Below are 23,954 nucleotides of genomic sequence, written 5' to 3'. Positions count from 1 at the left end.
GGGACATTAATAACCCACTTACATCAATGTATAGATCATGCAGACAGAAAGCAAGGCAGGAAACATCAGTCTTAAATGAAACATTAGACCAGATGGACTTAATAGATATACACACAAAACATTCCACCCAAAAGCAACAGGATAGAGTCTTCTCAAGTGCACATGGGACAGTATCAAGGATAGACCATATGCTGGGAAACAAAACAAGTCTCAATAAATTTAAGAACTGAAATCACATCAAGCATCTTTTCCAACCACAACAGTATGAAATTAGAAATGCAATTACAAGAAGAAAGATGGAAAAGCCACGAATATCTGAAAATCAAACAACATACTACTGAAACAACTACTGAATCAAGAAAGAAATCAAAGGAGAACTCAAAAAACACTTGGACATAAATGAAAATAAAAAACCACATCCAAAAATCTATGGGATTCAGCAAAAGTGCCTCTAAAAGGGAAGTTAATAGTAATACAGGCCTACCTCAAGAAACAAAAAAGAAGTCTCAAATAAACAATCTAACATTACAGCTAAAGGAACTAGAAAAAGAACAAAAGAAGCCCAAAATCAGCAGAAGGAAAGAAATAAAAATCAGGATGAAAATACAGACAAAAAGAAAATATAAAAGACCAATGAAACTAAGAGCTGGTTCTTTGAGAAGATAACCAAAATTGAAAAACCTTTGGCTAGACTCACTAAGCAAAAGAGAGAGAAGACTCAATAAATTAAATCAGAAACAAAAGAGGAGAAATTATAATGGATACCACATAAATACAAAGAATTATTAAGAGAATACTATGAAAAAGTATATGCCAACAAACTGGATAACCTAGAAGAAACAGATAAATTCCTAGAATCATATAACCTTCCAAAACTGAGTCAAGAAGAAATAGAGAATCTGAATATACCAGTCACTAGTAAGAAAACTGGAACAGTAATCAAAAACCTCCCCAAAATTAAAAGTACAGGACCAGATGACTTCTCTAGTGAATTCTACCAAATATTCAAAAGACATTTAATGTCTATGCTTTGCAACTCTTCCGAAAAATTGAAGAGTAAGGGATGCTTCCTAATTCATCTTATGAGGGCAACATTATACTGAAATCAAAACCAGACAAGGACAACACAAAAAAAGAAAATTACAAGCCAATATCACTGATAAACAAAGATGTCAAAATTCTCAACAAAATATTAGCAAATAAAATACAACAATACACTGAAAGAATCATATACCACAATCGAGTGGGATTTATTCCAGGGATGCAAGGATGGTTGAACATCTGCAAATCAATCAACATGATACACCACATTAACAAAATGAAGAATAAAAATCACTTGATCATCTCAATAGATGCAGAGAAAGCATTCAACAACACATAGCATCCAGTTACAATAAAAACTCCAAATAAAATGGGTATAGAAGGAAAGTACCTCAACATAATAAAGCCTATATATGACAAATCCACAGCTAACATCATATTCAATGGTAAAAAGCTGAAAGCTATCCCTTTAAGAACAGGACAAGACAAGCATGCCCAGTCTCGCCACTCTTATTCAACACACTATTAGAAGTCTCAGCCAGAGCAATTAGGCAAGAAAAAGAAATAAAAGGGATCCAAATTGGAAAAGAAGTAAAACTGTCACTATTGGCAGAAGACATGATTTTACATATAGAAAACCCTAAAGAATCTACCAAAAAACTATCAGAAATAATAAATACAGTAAAGTTGCAGGGTACAAAGTCAACATACAAAAATCAGTTATGTTTCTACACACTAACAACAAATTAGCAGAGAGAAAAATGAAGAAAACAATCTCATTTACAATAGCAAAAAAAAGAATAAAATATCTAAGAATAAATTCAACCAAGGAATGAAAGACCTGTACACTGAAAACTGTAAGACACTGTTGAATGAAATCGAAGACGACAAACAAATGGACAGACATTCCATGCTCATGGATTAGAAGGACTACTACAGTTAAAACGCCTGTATTCCCTAAAGCAATCTACAGGTTCAGTGCAATCCCTATCAAAATCCCAATGACATTTTTCACAGAAATAGAAAAAAGAATCCTAAAATTTATATGGAACAACAAAAGGCACCAAATAGTCCTGAGAAAAAAGAACAAAGCTGGAGGTATCAGACTCCCTCACTTCAAACTATACCACAAAGCTATAATAATCAAAATAGCATGGTACTGGCATCAAAACAGACACACAGATCATTAGAATAGAATCCAGAGCCCAGAAATAAACCCACACATCTATGGGCAGCTAATTTTCGACAAAGGAGCCAAGAACATACAATGGAGAAAGGAAAGTCTTTTCAATAAATGTTGCTGGGAAAACTGGACATCTACATGCAAAACAATGAAAATAGACCATTATCTTACACCATGCACAAAAATTAACTCAAAATAGAGTAAAGACTTGAATGCAAGACCTGAAACCATAAAACTTCTAGAAGAAAAGATAGGTAGTACAATATTTGACATCAGTCTTAGCAGTATCGTTTTGAATATGTCTCCTTAGGCAAGAGAAGCAAAAGAAAAAAATAAACAAATGGGACTAAAACTTCTACACAGCAAAGGAAACCATCAACAAAACAAAAGAAAACCTAACAATTGGGAGAAGATATTCGAAATCATATATCTATTAAGGGGTTATATCCAAAATATATAAAGAATCATACAACTCAACAACAAAAAAACAAATAACTCAATTTAAAAAATGGGCAGAGAATGTGAACATTTTTCCAAAGAAGATACACAGATGACCAACACGCACATGAAAAGATGTTCAACATCACTAATTATCAGGGAAATGCAAATCAAAACCACAATGAGATATCATCTGACACCCATCAGAATGGCTATTATTAACAACAAGAAATAATAAGTGTTAGAGAGGATGTGGGGAAAAGGGAACCCTCATGTACTGCTGATATAAGAATGTAAATCAGTGCAGCCGCTATAGAAAACAGCATGGAGATTCCTCAAAAGATTAAGAATAGAACTACCATATAATCCAAGTATCTCACTTCTGAGTATTTATCCAAAGAATACAAAAACACTAACTTGGAAAGATACAGGTACCCCTATGTTCACTGCAGCACTATTTATAATATAATAGCCAAGACATGGAAACAACCAAGTGCCAATCATCAAATGAACAGATAAAGAAGATGTGGTGTGTGTATATATATACACAATGGAATACTACTCGGCCATAAAAATGATGAAATCTTGCCATTTGCGACAATATCGATGGACCTTGAAGGTATTATGCTAAGCAAAATAAGTCAGACAAAGACAAATACCATATGATTTCACTCTTATGTGGAATATAAAAAAACAAACACATAGATACAGAGAACAAATTGGCAGTTACTATAGAGAAAGAGAGGTGGGGAGAAGGGTAGAGGGGTAAAGGGGGACACTTTTACAGTGATCGATGAAAACTAGACTTCTGGTGGTGAATACAATGTGGTCTATACAGAAGTCAAATTATAATGATATGGTTCAGGTGAAATTTATATAATGTTATAAACCAACGTTAATATAGTGATATTAAGGGCAACTGCCAACATTACTGCTGATGTGAAGAAAGCTTCCAAATTTCACTGGTAATGATCACACTACCAGTTAGGCTTTTATTTATCATTCATCAAACAGATAAGTACATACTTTTAAAAATCTCAAAGAATGAAAAGACATATCAAATAACAAGCCAACAATCCCACACACAATCCACTGCCCACGTCCTTGCCACCCTCTACACCATGTTCAAGTCTTTCAGTTTTCTTCCTGGCTTTTCTTCTGTGTGTCTAAATCTGTGTTTGTGACTATTTCCTGATTTATCTCCTTTAGACATTATTTAGTGGTCTTAAACCACAACTATCCATTTCCCCTACACCTCTTCCTCCCATTATGGATATATCACAAGTTGTATTAAACTACTAATTATTTATATTATTATGCTTTTGTGAAAACTATCTACTCCTGAGCCAAGTAGTATATTATAATTATTCCTCTTCTGGAAAAACTTTCTATTTTCTGACTTAATAACTGGCTGTTATCCCCTCATCCCTCCCACTTACTTATATGCATCCATTGTTCTTTTTTGCCAAATTCTCTAAAAGGCCTATCAATAGCAAAACATAAAAGTCTCTTCCAAACAGTTAAATACAGCAGATAACATATCAGTCCCATTTTTACAATTTTTTTGAGAGACCTGGCTCTCAAGCCATCCTCACCCCTCCACAGTCTGTACCGGCTGCTCTCTCTCCCCAACCAGAGCACAGCTGTCATCCTGGGCCTTTCCTTTATGGCTACCTATGGTAGAGCCATTTCTAAATCCAATGCTTTTTCTTCTCTCAATTTACTCACTCATTTTAATAAACCACATCTCATAATGGCTTCCTGAAAAGAAAAAGGAACACCAGTGGTAAATTTTATGAGTCCTTACATGAGTATCCTCACACTTGACTGATGACTTTAATTAGAGAAATCTAGATAAAAAATACTTTCTCTCAAAAGTTTGAAAGGATTGCTCCATTGTCTTCTAGCTTCAAGTGATGTTCTGGAGATGTCTGATGACATTCTGATTCCAAATTCCTATTATGTGACATGTTTTTCACTTTGGAAAACTACTACTCTGATATTCTGGAAGGTTCATGATAGTATGGTTTTGTGGAGTGGACATTTCAATCTGAAACTCAAACTTTCAATTATAAGTAATAAGCTTGAATTATTTCTTATAATTCCCTCCCCTCTATTTTCCATCATCACCTACAAGAATATATATAATTTGAACATTAGACTTGTTTTTCATATTTGCTCTCTTATTGTCTAACTCTATATTTTTATTCTAATTTCTAGGAAAGTTCTTTACTTTTATCTTCTATCCAATTTTTATATACCAACTACCATCTTTTTTCTTAATTTCCCAAATTTCTCTTAGCTCTATGTTCTTATTTTATAAAATCCTATTGTAATTTCACAAGTTCAGTATCTTCTCTTATCCCCTGGGCAACAGGAATTATAATTTCTTAAGTTTTCTTCTTTTTGCGTGGTCTCTTTCAGTTCCATTTTCTGCTTGTTTGGCCTTTCCTATCCATTTGTTCTGCCTGCAGTAGGCAATCCTCAGATGTCCAGGAAGCCAGGTAGGTGCGGCAGGACCTGTTCATCTCTTGGCCTCACTGTGACCTGATAGTGCACCAACTTTTGGGAGTGTGTCTCAATATCCCGAGGCCTCTTCTCTGAGGCTATTACTTCTCCAGAAAAGAATTCTTCAAACTTCTACTTGGGGAACATGCCTGCATTCTGGGAGCACCGAGGGGGAAGGGAATCAGAGCTCCAACACACAAGAAACAGATTTTCACAAAATGCCCAGATTCTCAACCCCATCACTCCACCCCCAACCTATGCTGTGCCTAATGTCCAGGAATCTGGAGACTTCCTGGCTCGATCTGGAGGTTCTCTGGCTCAATTCATGAATCCAAAAACTCCTCTGATTTCAGGTAGGGAAAATATGGAAGAAGAGACAGTGAAGGAGTATTTGCCTGACTTTGAGGAGTGCGGGATAAAGGGACACAATGCTGCTCACATGAACTTTCAGCCCCACACCTCATCTCCTACCCTCCTCTGCAGTACTGGATGCCCCCACCTTCTTTCCAAGGTTAAGTCTTATAAAACTGAAAATTAAAACTGAATCAAGAACAAAACCGCATGCATACCATAATAACAAATATGAAAAATCTACCTTTATATGGCAAAGATTGAAAGCGAATATCTCAAAATGAAGATTTCTTGTATCAGGATCATATTTAGAATAATTCCTCTGTAGCATTTAATATTTTTCCATTAAAAAATTTTAACATAATGGAGTCAAGTTTTTGAAAAAACTTCACTCAAACTCCCTAAATCAGGGACCACCATCAAGTAAGTGACCAAACAGCACACATCACCTGCACAGGCCTTCTATTCATCCATCCCACAGAGAAATGAAGACACCCCCCCGGGCTGGTTCATTCTTACCTGCACTCCAACTCCTCGCACCAATCTTTATCTCGGTGTTTACGTTCATGCCAAGGAATGATCATCAGGGAGTCGCCATTATAACTTAAATTAAAAAAAAAATACATAAGCATTTAAAATACACATTACTCAATGACTGGCTATACAAGGAACACGATGCAAAAAGTATCTCTATAACCTTAAATCCCCAGGATTTCTACTTATGGTATGTGAAGTGGTACATAATACATATCCTATACAATACATAAATAAAAACCAGCAACTTGCTGATTTCTCCTTGATCATAAAATGGTTTAAAAAGAAAAGAATTCAAGGGCCCAGCCCGGTGGCACAGCGGTTAAGTTCCCATGTTCTGCTTCTCTGCGGCCCAAGGTTCGCCAGTTCAGATCCCAGGTGAAGACATGGCACCACTTGGCAAAAAGCCATGCTGTGATAAGCATCCCACGTATAAAGTAGAGGAAGGTGGGCATGGATGTTAGTTCAGAGCCAGTCTTCCTCAGCAAAAAGAGAAGGATTGGCAGAAGTTAGCTCAGGGCTAATCTTCCTCAAAAAAAAAAAAGAACGAAAAGAATTCAAAACAAAATTTTGGCAAGGAACTAAAGGACATTATGGGTATGTGTTCATTCACACATTCTAAAACATTTATCAAGAGCCCACGTTTTATGTTCTTAATACCAACATAAATGGTCCCTTGCCCTCAAAAAGCTTACAATCTAATTTCCTGGGGTCACAGAAATGTTCTATAACTGCTATCCAATACGGTAACTCTAGCTATGTGTACATGTACTAAGTACTTGAAATGTGGCACTGATACTAAGAAAGAGAACTTTAATTTTATTTAATTTTAATTAAAATTTAAATAGCCATGTGCAGGTAGCAGCTACCATATTAGACGGCACAGACCTATAGGACAGGTAATAGCAAGAGTGGAAAAATGATTTTGTAAGGTAAAAATATCACTAAAAGATGACAGCAAGAGAATCTAAAAGAGGCAAAGATAAGGTCTGACTGGATGGAATTAAGAAGAAATTGAAAAGGAAAAGTGAGGTGAAGACAATACGGTAACAGAGCAGAGCAATGCCCTACGAACCGGGAGGCAAGGGAGACACAAACACACCTGTCGTTTAACTAGTTAGACAGTGTTTGGCACGAGACTTTCTAAAGTGAAGCACTTCAGATATTATTTCTAAGAGCCCCTTTGGCTCTAATATTCCATAAGTCCGTGAAAACAACTGAAACATTATAAATTAACAATAAAGACAAAAATTTTAAAAACAAATTTCAATTGCTTTGCTTTCATGATTCAAAAAACATTTCTTCTCATATTTCTGAGCATCAGTAGTAGCATTTTCCTAAAATTTATCATAGCCCCAGAGAAAAGATTGTACTTTTTTATATTATGAGGCTATATTCTGCACTTTCTTATCTTACTAGGTTATAAGACATGCCTTACACAAGAAACACTTCAAAATGTTTAAAAATTACGTTGGTGAAGAGAACAATCCTCAAGGAAAAGGTCACAGGAGACCACGGGGGGTTAGAGCAGAAGATGGGAGCTCAAAGGTCTGGGAATGGGAAGTGCCGAGTCATCGATCAACAGCACCCCCCTTGTAGTTATTATTATTGGTGCAAATTATCCAAAGTCAAAGTTCTCCATTAGATATATTCAATAAGAAATGTATTATACCATATTTTTAAAACACAGTATTTTACCCACTTTTCAGCTAGCATGTAATGTCCTAACAAATATGTACCAGAGACACATTTTTGAAGGCATTTCAGTTCATATTTTAAAATTTCTGAATCACACAGATGATTATTTAGAATGGATGCCACAATCACATATTTCATTTTTTACCAAGTAAAAAATTTTTTATTTTCTTCCATGTCAATAACTAATATTTTATCACAGACCACTGAAATGAAAAGTAAACAAGAGAACATTTGGATAAAATGATGATGAGAATGCTCACTCCTCCAACATAAGAACAAATTGTAGCAATGAATTGAGGAACAGGGAAGAAAATAAACCTAGCAAACTATGACTGCCTTTTCTAACTAAAGCAGACATGGTTCCATAAGCTACACACAATGTTTTAAAAAATTTTAGAAAAATGCATCACAAGTTCAGATTTGTATTTTCTATACAAAGTACATTTTAGATACAAGGGTTATTACTAAAATGATTAGTAATGGCATGGGGCCCTCAGAAAAATAATATTTATTTGGTATTTAAATACCAGAAAGTTGTAAAACTTTGTTAAGTTTCACTGAACAGAAATGGTTAAGAAAACATACCTATTTTTTATCAAAACACATATTAAAGACAAGTTCTGCTCAGAGGTCCACTCCAAAAGGTAGGCCTGAAGAGTCCTCGGATAATAAAGTATTTTTGCTGCAATTTCAAGGCAAAGCACAACTAAATGTTCATCAATGTGCTGAACACCACTGATATACAATCATTAGCCACATAACGACGTTCTGGTCGACAACAGACTGCATCTACAACGGCCGTCCCACAACAGTAGTACCATATAGCCTAGATGTGTAGTAGGCTATGCCATCTAGGTGTGTGTAAGTACACTATGATATTGACAGAACAAGAAAATCATCTAACAATGCATTTCTCGGAACATACCCCTGTCATTAAGCAACACATGACTGCAGTAACAACAGTATTAGCAATAGTATATCAACGATGATGATCAGCAACAACAACAATCTTTTAACATTTACTGATCTCTTCCTCTGGACCAGACAGTGTGAAATGCTTTTAACATACATGTCTCATTCAGTCCTACCAATCCAATGTCGTAGGTGATATTAGCTTCCTCATATTACACTGAGACAACTGACGCCTAAGTTAACTTGCCCCTCCTCGCAAAGCTAATTAACGACAGAGCCAGGCTTTGAACACAACCCGACAGTTAGAATCCAAAGCTTACACTCGTAGCTAGCGTACTATACTGCCTCCAGAAAGGACACAGGGGCTACACTCTAGCCCCCAAGCACAAATCCATCCTCATTTCCCATATTCCCCTGCTTCATACTCAGATCCACCAGGTAAGATTTGTGCATAGCAGGTAGAGGGCAATTGGAGCCTTCCCCAAACTTAATTCAGACGAGCCAATAAGACCATTTACATGCACAGTTAAAGGATGCATCAAACTAAGATATAAAACCAACCTCAACAACAGTAGATTACTAATCTCATGAAAATAACTTTCACCAAATATGGCTTGATCTTAGGCCTGATCACCATAAAAACAAAAAACCTTCCTGCTCTTTCATTTTCTTACAGGATGTTTCTACAAAGCACATTATTTTAAAGCAAATTTTAGGAGTTTAAAATGCTTGCTGTAAAAACACCACGAGGGGACCGGTCCCAGAGCACAGTGGTTAAGTTCAGCACACTCAGCTTCAGATCCCAGGCATGGACCTAGATCACTCGTCAGCTATGGCAGTGACCCACATATAAAGTAGAGGAAGACTGGCACAGATCTTAGCTCAAGGCTAATCTTCCTCAGGAAAAAAAGAAGAAAAAAAAAACCACCATAAAGTCTTTATCATGCTTCAAACAACAGCATTTAAGAAATAGATAGGACTTCCTCCCCAGTCAGAATATAAATTCCTTGACTAGAGAATTTGCGTTTGTTTTGTCTATTGCCACACCCTCAGCACCTAAAATACTATCTGGCATTTAGCAGACGCTAAACTAATATGTGTCAGTTGAATTAACTGACAGCAAAACAAAGTTTTCTAAGTGATCTGATGAGTGTCACAAAAGTTCAAAATTGGAATAGAGTGATGAAAGGGGACAGTCTGTTCATAAAAATCAGATACATCAAGGAGGTAGATTTATATGGAAGCTACAGATCTGAGTGAAAGAAGAATGCTTTCCTAATATAGATAATTAAACTGACAGAAGAGCAAACTATACTAGTAACGGTATCCATTTACAATCTAGATACTTGGACATGTCATTATACTTCAGTGGAAAAAATATTTCAGAATACATATTTCCCTAAATTTCACCATTCTCTACACTTCAAAATAATTGATTAGTTCTGTCATTACCTTTTTAAAAATGCCCAAATTTTAGCTACTTATTCTTTCATTAGGAAAGCAGAATGACAGAATGCTTAATAAAATTCCGGGAAAATGTTTTTCATTAATTCTGTTCACAAGAAAAATATCAGTCATGTAAATTAATCCCTAAATGGGTTAGGTGAAATTGTGTTCAAAAAGACCTAGAAAACGTAGTGCTCGTTCCAAAGAACTATAAAAAGTTTGGTTAGCTGCAAAACTTACACTTTGAATCCAAAGTTCTGCAAACACAAAACAACCTTTACATATACTTTATTTCATCTTTTTCCCCTATTGTTTCCACTTTGCTTGGGAAGTCTTAAAATCTAAATGCATCATCCCTGCTAAAAAAAGGAAGTACATGGTAAACTTAAATTATCTCTTTACAAAATAACAGCCGCTTTTGCTTAATTTTAGGATTCTTTATATTAGAACCCTATTCATTGTTTTATTCCAAACAATAAACTTTGCTGGTTTCATTTGAAGGTAACATTTATCTGTCAGCAGGAAAGCAATGAATATAACAAGTTCTATTATTTTCAACTATTCTCTCACCAATTACTTCTCACACTAAATATAAATGTTTTATTTCAAAGAAATTTTATCAAGAATACACTGACAAAAAGTTATTTTATTCATATTCTATGTGCTGGAAACAAAAGGCTAAATAGACAGTGTATCATGACTAATTGCCACCTTTTAGGCACTGGGTTTTAAAATGTGGAGTTATACTTATTTCTATTATTTAGCATAGAAGAAAATGTTCTAGCAAATAAAGGCCAAAAAATAATAACAATTTGGGCCTATATGTATAACTACCCTGTGGGGACCATCACTGAACAAGCCAAAGTGATCTGAAACTCAACGGGAAAACAATCAGAAAGCTATTTATCCCTCAGAACACCAAGCGGAAAAAAGCTCTCTAAAGGTATCATTCAAAGTTCTCTTCAGGACCAGTGGGTTTGAGTTTATTAATAAATGACTTAGAAAATAGAGCAGAGACTAAGATATCTTCAAACTTACTAATATTCTCAGATGTTACCCACATGTAAAAGAGACAAGGGTGAAACCACCACCCACCGTTTGATTCTCCTCCTCCCACAACTAGCTTAATCTCTAGGACCCAGCTGCATCATCTATTTAGTAAATTTGGTAATTTTACCTGTCCAAAATGAAAACAAGACTTTTGTTTCCAACACATAGAACATGAATAAAATAACTTTTTGTCAGTGTATTCTTGATAAGATTTCTTTGAAATAAAACATTTATATTTAGTGTGAGAAGTAATTGGTGAGAGAATAGTTGAAAATAATAGAACTTGTTATATTCATTGCTTTCCTGCTGACAGAAAAATGTTACCTTCAAACGAAACCAGCAGTATTTAACTGTCAAAAAAAGCATTGTTATTAATACTAGCAAGGTTTTTCATGATTAGCGAAATAAAGGATACATGTGACTGGCTGGCATTTTAAGACTACTTTATGATAAATAGTAACACCATATTAATAACATCAAAGATTATATTTACAAATACCTAACAAATGCAATAAACTCCACTGATACCATCCTTTGTACATGGCACCAGGCCAATGCAACCAACAGTAATAAGAAACAGTGATGAGCTGATTTATGGGGTAGAAATAAGCAACAATTTCCACAAGCCATCTTCTCTCTCTCAAATGCTTAAAACCAAGTTTGAAAATAGATTTTTGACCATGAATGAAGGATGATTTGATTATTTCTGAGGAGAACTAATTTGTAAAATCATTAAAGTTTAAGGGAAAGTCATAAACTCTAATAAAGAGCTACTGAAGAATTTTCCAGAAAGTTAAATAACTGAGAAAGGCTGCTTTTTACAAAGGTGTTTGATGTCAACAAAACAAGGAGGGATGGATAAATAGAAATGTCAATGATATGAAAATTGACCCCCTAGACCACCACCATTATCACCTGCCTCCTGGACAGATGACTGATTTTGAAGAAGAGACACTGAAGGTCATCAGAATAATGAAGAATACCATGCTTGCTACAAGAAAAGTTACTAGGGAAAAAAAAAGGCATTCTTAAACCCAATTTCAGTGGCCACTTATACTTTAACAAGAGTAAGTTAAAATGGGAAACATAAAAAAAAAATAAAATAAAATATTTATGTAATAATTTTTACATTCAGCATTTGGTGTTATATACATATTTATAAATGCATGTTTTATTTTTTATTTTTGTGATGATTTTCATATTTATAATATTGCACCTATGGAAAACAGGGGCTCAACTTAAAATTGGTGAATTACAACTTTCACTTATAGTAATTAACTAAACTATAGAGTCTCGGTGGCCAGTATTTCATTCAGCGAGTGAGAATACATATTAAACGTGATGATGAAAAATCTAAGGTCTAAGAGTCAATTAAGGATTAATGGGGACTATCCTCATACTGGGGAGGCCCAAAAGTACGGGCCCACAACTACCAAAAGGGAAGTAATATGAGGGAAATCCAGTCAATTTCACTCCCTATTCTCTGTTACCTAAACCGACAGAGAACCAGTAGAGAGAATAATAGTGAGGCCCTTATTTCACACTACTTAAAGACAACAAGATCATGACAAAACTCCTTTGGTCCATTAATTAAACCAGAAAAATCTGCCAGGTCAAAGATAAAAGTATATGACATCTGAAGTTATCAACTACAAAATTAATGAAACTTACCAAAATGTTCATGAATTGTATCTGTGTACATTATAAATCCTGACCCTATACAAGGTTGTAGTGCTGACGGAATTTGAATAAAAGGATTAGGAAGGAAAAGAATATTTTTATCTCCCCTTTTATCAAAAAAACGGTACAGACAATGCAGACCCCAAGCCACAGAAAGATTGATTTCCTTATTGTTACCCTTCAAAGTCCTTGCATTATTCCTGCCGCTAGGCCTGTGGTGAATGGGAATTTCACATGCTATCTATAAAGCTATCCAACTTTGCCCAGCCTACGGCTGACACTTATATAGTCCTTACTATGTGTGAGCATAAATATAAAGCTCTAACTAATTGTGCGTGTGTGTGTGTGTGTGTGTATTGAGCAGTCCTGATAGATAAACAACATTATTGTTCCCATTTTACAGTAGAGGAGATGGAGGAAACAGAAATGTTAACTAACTTATACAAAGTCACACAGCCAAAAAGTTACACCTGGGATGTGACCCCAGGCAGTCTGGTTCCAGAGTCTGTGTTCTCAGACACTATGATGCCCTACTTAACTGAATCTCCCCTTTTCCAGCTCAAAGTCCCACTTCTCACAGACATTTCTATGATCGTTCCAGGCCAGACTGCTTTCTTCCTGTTCTAAATCCTCACTACTTATAACTGGACAATTCATCTGGCATTTACTCCTATTTAACTTTATGATAATAAAGGTGGTATATTCTGTTTTCCCAGAGTTCTTATCTATTACTTTGTTAAGTTCCTAGTACATATTTTGTATCCCCACTAAAAGTAAATATTCTTTTCTTGTAAATACTCCTTAGCATCCATCACAACTCCCAGTTGTATTACATGCTCAGCAATAAAATATAAATAATCATTTTAACAAATTTATATAAATGCATTATTTAATTTAATCCTCAAACACGCCATAAATTACATATTACAACTATAAATTTGCAGGTAAGTAAACTATATGAGCTTAAAAATCATCACTGACTCACTGAATGAACGAATAAATGAATAATGATCAGGAGAAACAGATCCATTGGTATTCTCTTAATTCTAAAATCGAAGCTCTCAAAAACAAACAAAAACTCTTAAGAACTACAAAGATAAGATTTAAGTAAGCTGTAAGACTTACCTGAACAATAAACGAAATATATAAACGCCAACTTAAGAGGAAGACCCAGATCTAAGACTGTGTAGCTAACTCTTCCAGCGTTCATCCTCTGCTAACATAATGACCTGAATACACATCTTTCAGAGCAGAGGCGCTTCACATCCTCAGCACCTAACTCAGAGAGCGACCTCAGCAAAATGATTCAGTCAGACAGTTAATTAGCAAGCTTCTTAAAGAAAACATAAATAATATGAATAAATAATTGGAAGCACTGTGTTACTCTGTTGAAAAACTCTTCAAAGAAAGAAAAAAATTATATTTCAAAAACCAAGTTGTGGAATGGCAATAGGAAGAAAAAACGTGGATATAAGATAGCTAAAAAGAAACATAAAAATTACAAATGAGCACTTTAACCTCGTCTAAATGGACAGAATATTTATAACATGTATATTTATAACATTGCCTTTAACTGTATCAATCTAGTGTTCATTAGAGGAAAAAAAAAATGAAAACTTCTGTGATGTTCCCAGATGAAGCTTATCAGACTTTTTTCCATATTACCAAACCTTGTGTGTATTTCTGTTACTGCTGTCATCACACTGAATTATAATTATTTATTTGTGTGCTCCTTTAGTAAACTATAAGCGCCTTCAAAGTTTCCGTCATTTTTATAGCCTTAGTGCAATACCTAGCATTCACTTAAACCTCACGAAATACTTAGTGGATGGCAGGCTAGACGGACTGAAGAATGGATAGATGAAGATGAAAAAAAATAACTGAAAAAACAAAAACTACCCCAAAACCATTGGGTTATTTACAGCTCAAGATCAATACGCTTTCCCTGTGGCTAAAGATTTAGAGGATGGACCTGAGGTTTTTTCAAATGTTTCTGATTTAAAATTTCTAAAACAGACTGTACAACTCCCTGTCTTACACCTGTGCTGTCAGAAACACTGCAATATTGTACACTGCAGGTGATCTTCCCTGTGTGGATGAGCATGCATGAGCACAAAGAAATATGGAATGTCCTAAGCTTTTAATAAACACAGAAGCAAAAAAGGTCATTTGCTCTGAGATGCTGTGGTAAAAGTCTATTTACAGACTTTTCATCATGAGTTCTCTGAGTCTAGGCCAAATAACACTGCAGATGGTCATACAATCACAAGTGAAGAAATGAAAATCCCAAAAATGAAAAGTGAGAGGTCCTGCTGTGAATTTCACAGGCTGTACCTGGGAAGATAATGGCCTAGGTTATCTGCAGTCCAAGTACTTCTAACACATCCGCATTGCTGATGAGATTCAAAGTTAAACTAGAGATTATAGAAAGAGAAAGAAAGCAAAACATTGGAGAATTTTTGCAGGAAATGGATCTCAATTTAATAAACACTCATTCATAAAACCAAAGGCAGGAAGTAGATGAAGAGGTAAAGGAAATGAGCCTAGAATAAAAACAGGCTCCAGATTATCAAAAAAGAAACAATATCAAATAAATATCCCTATGCCTACATGTCTAGATCACTTTCTATAATGGTCAGATTAAGGAAAGCCTTTAATCCACTATAAATTCAGAAATCCACTTAGATCAACTACACAGAGAAGCTAAACTTACAGTATACAGAGCAAGGTGGCTGGTGGAACTCATACAGTGTGATTAAATAAATATATTATAAGAAAGGACAAAGTATGTTCTAGAACAACAGGGATAGGAACTCAACTAAAGAGGTGAACAAACCTAAACATCTGGCACCCAATAAAAATACCAGGTATACAAAAAAGCAGGAATTTATGCTCCATAACCAGGAGAAAAATCAATTTCTTAAAACAGACCAAGAAACACCACCAATAACATGATAAGGAGAGACATAAAAAATAAAAAAGACCCAAATCTAACTCCTGGGAATGAAAAAGTCAGCTGAGATGAAAAACACATTTATGGAATTAAAAGCAGACACTGTAGAAGAAAAGATTAGTAAATTTATAAAGATACTGTAATAGAAATTATCCAAAATGAAACACAGGGAAAAAAAGACTGAAAAAAATGGACTGTGAGAAAAGATCAAGTGGCTAACATACAAGTAAGTGGAGTCCCAAAAAAGAGTGTGCATCCTGGGCATAGGAATGGGGAGAGAAAAAATATTTGAAAAAATAATAAGCATGAATTTCCTAAATTTGGCATAGATTCAAGAAAGTCAATAGCAACATCAAAATAAATACAGAGAAAACCACAAAATAAACATGAAGAAACCACATCAAAGCACACCATAATCAAATAGCTCAAAACTAGCTATAGGGAAAATCTTAAAAGCATCCAAATAAGACACATCACATAGAGAAACAAAGATAAGAATGACGACAGACTTATCATCAAGAGCAATTCAAGCCAGAAGACAGTGAAGCAAACTTCTAAAGTACTAGAGTAATAAAGACTGGCAGACTAGATTTATACTATGGAAAACTATTTTCAAAAATAAAGACTTCTTCAGACATACAAAAGCAGAAAGAATTCATCACCAGCAGACTAGCACTATAAGAAATGCTAAAGAAAGTCTTTCAGACAAAAGAAACTTGATACCAGAGAGAAATCTGTATCTACACAAAGTAATGAAGAGCACTGGAAATGGCAAATAAATGAGTAAATATAAAACATACTTTTAATTTAAAACAAAATCACTGTTTAAAGAAAAAATTATAAAAATGTTATTGTGGAGTTCATAGTAGACGTAAAAGTTAAATGTATGACAGCAATAGTACAAAAGCCAGAGGAGGAAAATGGAAAAATACTGTGTAAAGTTCTACATTATACATGAAGTGCTACTATATTATCTGAAGGTAGACTATCATAAGTTAAAGATGTATACTATAAACCCTAGAGCAAACACTAAAAAAAAGAGAAAGAAAACGAAAGTAAAACTATTAATCCAATAAAAGAGATTAAATGGAATTATAAAAATTCAAAAGCAGGCAGGAAGAGAAGAAAAGGAAACAAGGAATAAATGGGACAAATAGTAAACAAATACTAAAATGCTAGCTTTAAACTGAACCATATTGAACTACACATTAAATATAAATGGTCTAATAAGCATGCCAATTAAAAGGCAGAGATTGCCAGATTAAACAGCAACACTCAACTATAGTCTGTCTATAAGAAACACACTTTAAACATAAAAAAACAAAATGTTAATGTACATCCAGCATTAGAAAAGTAAGAGGAGCATTCAATTGAAGGACATGAGAAATCTGATCTCTTTTGAGAGGTAAGAATAGTTCTTTACACTTTTCCAGAGCTTAGGGAAAACAGCCCTCATAAGCCATCTCACTTATTTAACAGGCAAAACTAAGCTGTGCTGTTAGAAGTCAGGGGAGTGGTTCTCTGGGGTGAGGTGACTAGAAGAGAGTAAAATGAGAGGACACAACGGATGCTTGCAACATTTGTTTCTTAATCTTGTTCACTTTCTGAAAATTCATCAAATTACACATTTATGATTCATTCATTACCCTGTATCTATAATTCATTAAAAATTTAAATAAGAAACTTCAACTGTATTTGAGACAATGCTCACTAAGTAGCTTTTTAATTAATAATTTGGAATCTTAGGTAGCTGATACCACGGAAGGGGTGCTGTCCCAGATGAGAAATCAAAGCATTGGTGCCATCAAAGAGGAATATTCCCTATTATAATTTTGCATTTTATTTATCAGTCTTTTGCAAGTCTACTTGATGTAGTTGAAACTAAAAGATATCTATAATATGACATTCCTATCAACATGTTCCAAAAAACTGCTGCTGCTGCCACTGCTACAGCCATATACTCTATGACCACACACAACCCTCGCTGTAAACTGAATGCCAATTACAAGCTGGGAACTGTGCTAGGTGATATATCTCTTAGGTTACTTAATCATCACCTAACTGTTCAATTTCCTCATTTCACACGTGAAGAAACTTAAGTTCAGAGAAGCTAAGTGACTTCCCCTAGTTACACAGCTAGCAAGTATCAAGACTAAGATTTATGCTCATATTTCTGACTAAAAGCCTTTGCTCTTTCCAGGGTGCCATACTATGGCTTCTCCATATCAAGTATGTGTCAGACCATGTCATGCAATCCCAACGCTTATGTCCGTCATGGGTCTTTTTTCACATTTCTTACATATAGCATCTATACTTTTAGAAGTAAATGAAATTGGTACACATTGAGGTCAAAACATTTCTTAAAATAATGCATATGGTTTGTCTACAAAATATGAATTTGATTCTTAATAGAATTTTCCTTATTACAAATACAATATTTAAACAGGCTTGCCTCTATCAGAAATTGGGAAAAGCGCCTCACAGGGTTATTTATATGTTAATTATATATAGTGTGATAAAGAGATTCACTGCTGTTACAGACAAGTATTTACATATTAATGAAATCTTGACTGGAAAAGACAGTGTGTGATCAAAAAGAATTATAGGGACTATTTCCCTGAGGTAATTCAACCATTCAGAAGATATAATAATCTACTTAAGGATCACATGTTCTGAAATTATTGGTCAAGGTATTTAAAGTTTGGAAGAAAATGAATAATGAAAGAAAAATCTCATCTCTATGAAAAGAGTGTCATTTGGTATCAGTAGGTAATGCTGAACCAAGTAACAGATTTTCGGGGGAACGAATTAGTTTAAAAGAAAAAGTACCCTCTCAAAGATTTCTTAATTTCAAATAAAACCAGAAACTTTAAACTGTATTAAGCCACGTTAAAAACACTTGATAATAGTTACATACACACTAAAATGATAATATAATTCACATTATTTTAAATGTAAATCCCCATTTCATGACATATTTCACAAATGCCTCTCAATTTTTTTGCCCTGAAAGCAGGATAATAAGCCCTTTTGCTTATCTCACAAACATGTGATGAGAATTATATGTGAGACATAAAACATTCATAAATTTTAAAAAGCATTTCATACTCAATCATGAAAGGTTTGTTGAATAAAAGAGGAAATGAAGTAATCAATCAGTACACCTTCATTTCTTTAGTACTTCTCAGAGTATCAAATACACAACAAATATCAACATCAACATACTTCCCAAGGTCCATAAAAATTACTCTGAAATAATAATTGTTTCTACCGTCTTCAAGAAATCGCCCTAAGTCCATTTTGTTGCTTTAAATAAACAGAAAGACAGGAACTAATAGAGTCAAGATCTAACGTGCCCACAGTGCCAGGAGACACGCAAACAATTATCCCATTGCCAGCCCCAACCCTGCCCCAAGACAGTCAAGGCTATCAGACCTTTCTTTCCTGATCCAAACACCAGGTAGTTCCTGGATTCAGAAATGGCCAACATATGCCATTTTGTAAAGTATTCTCTGTACTCCTCCCTACTGACAGTCACCGCAGAAGGCCAAATGCTTATTCCAAGCCTAAAATACAAACTAATGCATTCGTTTTTGCTCACAGCAGTTCAGAAATAAACTGCACATGTGGGAATTGAATTTTGATTAACCAGCTAATCAACTTTTCAATTTTAAAGGGAGAAGAAACACTTTTATGTCTCCCATGAGAATCAAAAAAGTGAATGCAATGCCCCCATCTTTCCATAATTATTTCATCATCTAGGCTACAGTTTAGATGATATTTCCTTACAACAACAAAATTAAGGCAGGAATAGAATGCCCAATAAAAATCGCTTTTTTAAAAATTTCAGGGAAAAAAAAAGAAATCTTTATTAACAAGACCAGGCTACATAAAAATGCAAGTAAAAAGAGGTTCATAATTGTTTATTGGAAATCTTCTGCACCAATTCATTGTCAACTAACAAATTAACTGGGAACATCTTTTGGATTCTGTGACTAAATGATATAAGTGAAGACTGAGTAGGTGGAACAATTTCTGGTTAAATATTTATTCAGACAGCGCCTTCCTATTCAAACTTCCCAACATCAAAAACAGACTCAACCTTCAAGGTCTGGATCAAACTTTACCTCTTCCAAGAAGGCTTTCCTGATTGGCCTCCCTTGTAACAGAAAGTAAACTTTCCCATCTCTCAACCTATCTATACTCCTCCTATGACACAGATTTTAATTTTATGGTAGTTATATCTATACCTACCCTATCTGATCTTCCCTAAAAGATTTTAATTTGTCTGTGGACAGGGACCTGATCTGACTCATATTGTACCCACCTATTTAATCTAATATAATGCCTTTATATGGAACATAAATAATCCCTAAATTTTTATCAAAATAACACTAAATTTTATATGACTCATTCTTCTTCTTTAAAGTGTTCTTTCACTGAAAATAAACTAAGATAAAACAATTTAAAAACGCTTCAATTTTTAAATCACAGGTACTCATGATTAATTATAAATTTCACTAAAAAAAGTTAAAATTCAAAAATCAACATTGGCTTTTCATGAAACATTAATATGCTTCTTATGGGAGAAAAACTTCCAGAATATCCTTAAAACTATGAAACTAAACCAACAATAATTGATTTGGTACTGTCTTCAACCAAACAATAATCGACCTTCTGAATTGAAAGCTGCCTAGAGTCAAATTTGACTTCAATGAAAAAGATAGTTCAAATTATTTCACCTCTGAAAAAAACACAAATTAATGTAAAATATCAAAACATCACCAATTTGAAAGTGAAAGTGTAGTAAAAAGTAAACTCTAAGCTACCTTTCAGTTATGAAGAACAGAAATAATGCCATCTGACCTTTTTAAAGGTAAATTCTCTACTAACAATTAAGTTATAAGGTAAATCAACTTGACCTAAATCAAATTTGTCCTAATGGGACTTTTACTAAAATGCACTTTGATGTTTGCTTTTATGACATAAATTTTATGTTGTTTTAATAACAGAAAAAGTCTCCACGTTTGGCTATTTAAATCCAAGATTTAAAAAACAAAGTAATAAAAGAGATATCAAAAGTTCCCTTCAGTTTTGATGCCTTTTTTAGCACCAAAGCATGAAGACGAGGTGCTCTACAAGGAGTCAGGCAACAATGGTGATGTCGCCTCCCGTCTAGAATCAGACTTCATCTTCATCCTTTACTCTATTTAAGAAATACTTTAGCAGCATAAATAGAAACATGACCCACAGGTGGCAAGCCACTCTACATCTTATTTCATTGTAATACTAATTTCACTAAAAGTGTATCATGCCCTGAGGACTTTATGCTAAGCGAAATAAACCAGTCACAAAAAGACGCATATTGTATGATTCCACTTACACGAGACCCCTACAGTAGTCAAATGCATAGAGAGAGAAAGTAGAATGGTGGTCGTCACACTGGGGGAGGGAAAAATGAGGAGCTGTTGTTTAACGGGTACGGGGTTTGTTTCACAAGACAAAAAGAGTTTTGGAAATTGGTGGCACAACAACACAAATGTACTTAAGACTACTGAACTGTACACTGAAAAACGGTTAAGATGAGAAATTGTGTCGTGTATTTTATATACAAATAAATAGATAAAAAGGATTTTAAAAATATTTTTAATAAAATAAAAATTGTATCAAAGCCAAATGGTCCTACTGGTTCCTACGTTTAACACAGAGTCAAAAACATGATTTATAAACACACAAAAGACATATATATTCACTCCAAAAAGGACTGCAGGAGAACATAACTAGTGTATCATTTTGCTTGTGGTCTGAAAAGTCCAAGAAAGGTTTCTTTTCCAGATTGTTTCAAAAGAATGGCTTTTGAGTGCATCTCATTTTACTCTGCCACACCAGCCCCTGTGTCTTCCAAATCTCTTCACATCGCAACCATTTACTCATTCAACAGTTACTAACCATCAATGCATTGTCACTGTATTCACAGCAATTTACTATGAGATATGTGTTGGTCTGGTCATAAAAAGAAAAAACTTGCCACAGGATACTAGCAGCCTTTGGAAACAGAAAAATATCCTCCAAATTGGTCATCCAAAGGCCTTCTAGTTTTGGCTGAGTGACAAAGACTTATCAGTGAGGAGCAGAGGATGTAAAACTTATTTATCTGATGTCACTGCCCAGTGAAAAATGGGAACGGGGCGGGGCTGGCCTGGTGGCTTGGCAGATAAGTTCACAAGCTCTGCTTCGGCAGTCCTGAGTTCACAGGTTCAGATTCCAGGTGTGGACCTACACACCACTCATCGAACCATGCTGTGGTGGTGTCCCATATACAAAGCATAGGAAGACTGGCACAGATGTCAGCTCAAGGCCAATTTTTCTCACAAAAAAACAAAAAAAGGGAATGGGAAAATTCCTGGGGACCCTGGAGTTTGTGTTGCTTTATCAAGCGGGTCAGGGAGCACCAAAGGGACAAAGGCCTAAAAAAAGCAGGGATGATTTAGGGTTGGCAAGGGAATAAAATGCCAGGGACAAACACATGAGTTAAAGTGTGCACAGCACAAAGAGGCCCTGGGTCTGCAGGTGACAAGGAGGAATACTTCTGCCAATTGGTTCGTCATCCCATTTATCATACTGTTTTGCAAGGTTGTTCTAAATGAAGGCAGGTGAAAGTGCTTTTTATGCTCTGGGACAATAGCAGTTTCTGAATATGGGACCAGGTATCACTGACATAAGGTGAGGTTGACATGCTAAGTGATCTAAACAACTCGTGATATAAAATTTTTCACTCAACCACTTTTGAGTTTTAGCCTTAATGATATGTCACATAAATTACTGTGGAACTAAAGGTAGAGAATGATTAGAAGTTAGCCAACAAATAATTTATACAATCACAAATTGAGAAAAGAAAATGGAAACACCTAAAACACATTTTCATGGTTCCCACAAGTACTGTCCACCTGCAGGCTACAGCATGCTTTTCACAGTCAAACTTTCAGTCATCAAATAATCTAAGTAAGCTGAGATATTCACAAACAAACAAACTGCCAAGTTACTATAGTAACGGCTCTCCTAGGCTGATGAAAAGAATGAGATGTTTCGGATATTCTATTTTCATCAACACAGTTTTGCCACTTATACTATAAAATATTTTAAATATTGCAACACCCCAAAACACACTAAATATAATTCAATCTTTCCTTGTTGATTCTGGAGATAATCCAGGAATATAAATATGAGTATCAACTTTCATTGTTTAGTAAATACATGTGTCAAAGAATTTCTTGACTCACAGATACTGAACGACAGTTTATTTAACCATATATGAAAAGTAAATGAAGCTTAATGCAATGTGGTATCCTGGATCGGACAGTAAAATAGAAAAAGGATATTAGTAGACAAATCAGTTAAATCCAAAAAAATATGTAGCGTAGTTAATAGTATTGTACATTCAGTTCTGCTATTAATGTTTTGAGAATGCAAATTTGTTCTAATGAATTGATAAATTGGGAACAACTTGAGCATAACACAAATTCTGCATTTGCTGATGCACAATTTCATTCACAGGAAACATTAGGTGAACACAGAAAACTACACTCAGCTGAACCAAGCCATGTCAGAGTACTTGCGCATGGACACACACTCCCCAAGTCTGCCAGCAACCTCGGTTCACCGAGTGCGTTAGGACCCACTCCCACCACATCCGGTGTTACAACTTTCCATCGGACTTCCAGTCACCCTTTCCTTCCACTTCCCAGTAAGCACAAGCTGCAAGTCTTCCAAACTCAGGCACAAGCGAAGCATTTTTCAGGTCTTTTTCAAGGTAAAGTGGCATGTTTTAATATTTATGCGTTTAACATGTTAATATTTCTTAACATTTAACATATGTAAAACTATGGTACGATTTTTTTTTAAGTACCCAACTTTGTTCCACTGAACAAAGGTTTTGAGTGCTGGACCCTAACCCCATCTTTCCCACAAGCCTTCTGGTTTTCACCGTGCAATTTTGCACAGTGCGGTGATTTTTAGGAATGCATGTGTCACATTATATGCAGAACTTACTACTCCAGTGGTAATGTCTTAGTTTTGACAAATGTGCTATGATTATGTAAGAAGGAAGGGAAAGCCAGGTGAAGGGTATACAGGAACTCTGCGTTATCTCTGCAACTTTTC

General features: G+C 34.9%; 1 protein-coding gene across 1 annotated transcript in view; it reads right to left on the bottom strand.

Moving 5' to 3' along the window:
• NBAS (NBAS subunit of NRZ tethering complex) overlaps positions 1–23,954 on the bottom strand; it is a 331,876-nt gene that overhangs the window by 208,263 nt on the left and 99,659 nt on the right. The window contains exon 22 of the mRNA XM_014731302.3: positions 6,041–6,124. Coding sequence (XP_014586788.2) covers positions 6,041–6,124 — 84 coding nt within the window. The remainder of the gene's footprint in view (positions 1–6,040; positions 6,125–23,954) is intronic.

The sequence above is a fragment of the Equus caballus genome, chromosome 15 (assembly GCF_041296265.1).
Source record: "Equus caballus isolate H_3958 breed thoroughbred chromosome 15, TB-T2T, whole genome shotgun sequence".
NCBI lineage: Eukaryota > Metazoa > Chordata > Mammalia > Perissodactyla > Equidae > Equus > Equus caballus.
This window is presented reverse-complemented; position numbering and strand designations above follow the sequence as displayed.